The sequence below is a fragment of the Galeopterus variegatus genome, unplaced genomic scaffold (genome assembly GCF_000696425.1).
Source record: "Galeopterus variegatus unplaced genomic scaffold, G_variegatus-3.0.2 Scaffold21969, whole genome shotgun sequence".
Lineage (NCBI taxonomy): Eukaryota > Metazoa > Chordata > Mammalia > Dermoptera > Cynocephalidae > Galeopterus > Galeopterus variegatus.
In genome coordinates, this window is record NW_007748080.1 from 1 (window position 1) to 3,218 (window position 3,218).

The window sequence follows — 3,218 nt, forward strand, 5'->3', positions numbered from 1 at the left end:
CTACTTATTGAGTTTTACCATGTGCAAAACACCATGCTGGCTGCCTGTTATAAAATACTAACCACAATTTATATGTAAGTGCTACATTTTTGACATCCACATTAACAAAGTCACTTTTAATTTTGAATTTTATTTAAAAGTTTTACCTTTTATATTAATTTGTCAGCCTCACGACTCTAAAATTAAACTACTTAAAACTATTTCTTTCTCTTCTTTTTAGTTTTTAGTTACTTGGTTTGAAAGCCCTTTCCAAATTCTGACTTTTCTCTTTACANAAAAAAAAATAAATAAAAAAAATAAAGAAGCAAAGTGCTATGTACTGAATAGCACTTTGTGTCCTCCCCAAATTCATATGGTGCAGTCCTAATCTCCAATGTGATGGTATTTGGAGGTGGAACCTTTGGGAAGTAATTAGGTTATGGGGGGGCAGGGAGCCCTTATGAATGGTACTAGCTGTCTTATAAGAGGAGACAAGAGAGAGATGATCTCTGTCTCTGCCCTGTGAGGATACAGCAAAAAGGCATTTGTCTGCAAACCCGGAAGAGGGCCTTCAGCACGAACCAATTCAGCAAGCACCTTGATCTTAGAATTCCAAGCCTACTGTTTAAGCACGTAGTCTGTGGTATTTTTGTTATAGCAACCCAAACTGACTAAGACACAGAGTAAATCAAGTTTTGATTTTCTTTTGATCTTAGGTCTTTCAATATGGTAAAACTTAATAGGACTTTGGTTAATCATAACATTTATTATTTACAGTTGTCAAAGATGCAGCGTGAAAGATCAAGCTTGCAAGATCAGCTACGTGACTATGAAGATCGAATTAATGCTATGACTTCTCACTTCAAGAATGTTAAGCAAGAGTTTTCATTTACACAGGTACAATAATACTGAAATTTATATTGATTATATCATGGGTAGTCATGGAAAATTGCACAGTGCGTTATATCTGTGATTTTATTTTATAGATAAAATAGGTAACTTTAGTATAATTAAAGCATTGTGAACTTTACCTTTAACCTGAAATTAGATTTTAAAAAAAAGGTTTTGAGGAAATAATTACAGTTAATTCTTGAACAACAGGGTTTGAATTGTGTGAGTTCACTTACACACAAATTTTTTTCAATAAATATATTGGAATATTTTTGGTTAAGTAGGTTATGAATGCATGACATAACTTACCAGTTAAGTAGCTTGCCTAACAGTCAGCTATTAGTAGTTAAGTAGTTAAGTTTTGGGGGAGTCAAAAGTTATACTAGGATTTTCTGCTGTGGGGAGAGGGGCGGGAGAAGGGTTGGCATCCCTTAAGCCCCAGTTGTTCAAGGGTCAACTGTACTTCTACCAATTTAAATAAATATTAATTCATATGAAAGGAGAAATCATTATTCAAACAATCTAATATAATATTAGGCAGCAGATTATAAACAGATACCCTGATGGCAGTGACAAATGGCTATAAGCAGAAACAGAGCTATCATAATACATAATAGAGTTTCTGTCTCCTTTTAATTTTTCAGCACAACCCATTGGGGCCATTTCGAGTGGAGGCTAATAATATACATATTTCAGTAGCCCCGAGGGCATCATGGTATTTTAGCATAGTTCAAGAACTGAAATTTGTAATGATAATCCTGAGATAATGTTAAATAAATAATAAAGATATAGGAGACGTTATTTAAGATACATGGGGAAGATGTAATGCATTTTAGAAATATTAACACAAATGTGATAAAAATTAAAACTGGGAGAGATTGAGTAAGCTTCTCTTTTATGAATGATCTATTCTGGTATAGAAACTCACTTCCTGACGATGCTCAGCAAACCAGGTAATTTGGCAATTCAGTACTGGAGAGTTTATTAACTTCCATCTCAAACTATTTTTTTTTAAAGTACGTCTACCATTCTGAGAAAAAGTATGTAATTCTTAGAAATGAACAAAGCCATGTTTTTAAAAGCAATTTACAATCAATACAGGTAAGTAAGTGTTTCATGACTTAGAAGTCCTATTAGAAAGTTACAACCTTAATGAACTTTTAAAAACAATACTCAGGATTCTTGAATCCTGATCTGATTGAGTAATTGATAAACTATTTGGAACAACGTTTTTCCCCAAGCTATTAAACTACTGAGTTAGGGATTTGAAAGACAAAGTCTGTAGGTATAGCTTATTACAATCAAACCTTGATTAAATGGTATAAAAGAGACAAAAGACAATAAACCTCCTGCAATGTTAGCAGCTTTAATGCTGTGAAATTAATACTGAGAGTGATAAGTTTGAAGCTCGACGAGATCAGTAGTCAACAAATACTCTTTTATTAAATAAAACAATGCAAAGGCATGATTGTATACTAATATATTCTTGGAAATATTTACAACCACCAGTTTTATATAATTAAAAAAAATTATCTCTGTTAATTAGAATATGTGATCAATTTATATAAAAATCCTCTTTCCAATTAGTTTTTAGTTGGTATTTCTTATTTGTAGATAAGGAATGAATTATAGTTTTTAAGTCTCACCATATAAACTTTGGTTTTCTTTAGTTTTTCTGGATCAACGTAATATCAGAAAACTGCTGACAGTATTTTCTCCTAGCACAATCCATTGACTATCTTTTGTACAGCTAGTGAGCAATACCGGCTACACTGTAATTACAGCCAACTGTGGTATAGATTTCAGAGTAGTGGAATTAATAGTACTTAATCTAAGCGTTTTGTGGGATTTTTTTTGTCTAATGGATTATTATAAATATTTTATAATAGTAGAATTTAAGTGTTTTTATCATGTGTATTATTCTGTAGTCTCTTTACAAAGCAAGGGAGCATGAGATTGAAAGTGAAGAACATTTTAAGGCCATTGCTGAAAGAGAATTGGGACGAGTGAAGGATGAAATCCAACGATTGGAAAATGAGATGGCCTCAATACAGGAAAGGAAAAGTGATAAGGAAGTACGTTTTGAAGTTTTACTTAAAATTTTGTGCTACTGCTCCTTGTTCCCTTGCCAAACGAGCACTGATTTTTTTCCGTATATGAAAGGCACTCATTAGTTTCCTGGCATTTACTTACATTGTTTTTTTGGACAATGAAAGGCACATGGAGCTGTGATTTGAATGAAACAATGATAGACTATTACATTTTCCCCCCATTATTTATTCACCAGCTACTTATTGAGTTTTACCATGTGCAAAACACCATGCTGGCTGCCTGTTATAAAATACTAA

General features: G+C 32.7%; 1 protein-coding gene across 1 annotated transcript in view; it reads left to right on the forward strand.

The window, feature by feature from the left end:
* Positions 1–756: 756 nt before the first annotated feature.
* Positions 757–3,218, forward strand: part of LOC103583343 (coiled-coil domain-containing protein 39-like) — a gene marked incomplete at its 5' end in the record, with an annotated part of 7,760 nt that continues 5,298 nt past the window's right edge. The window contains 2 exons of the mRNA XM_008564681.1: positions 757–876; positions 2,799–2,945. Coding sequence (XP_008562903.1) covers positions 757–876; positions 2,799–2,945 — 267 coding nt within the window. The remainder of the gene's footprint in view (positions 877–2,798; positions 2,946–3,218) is intronic.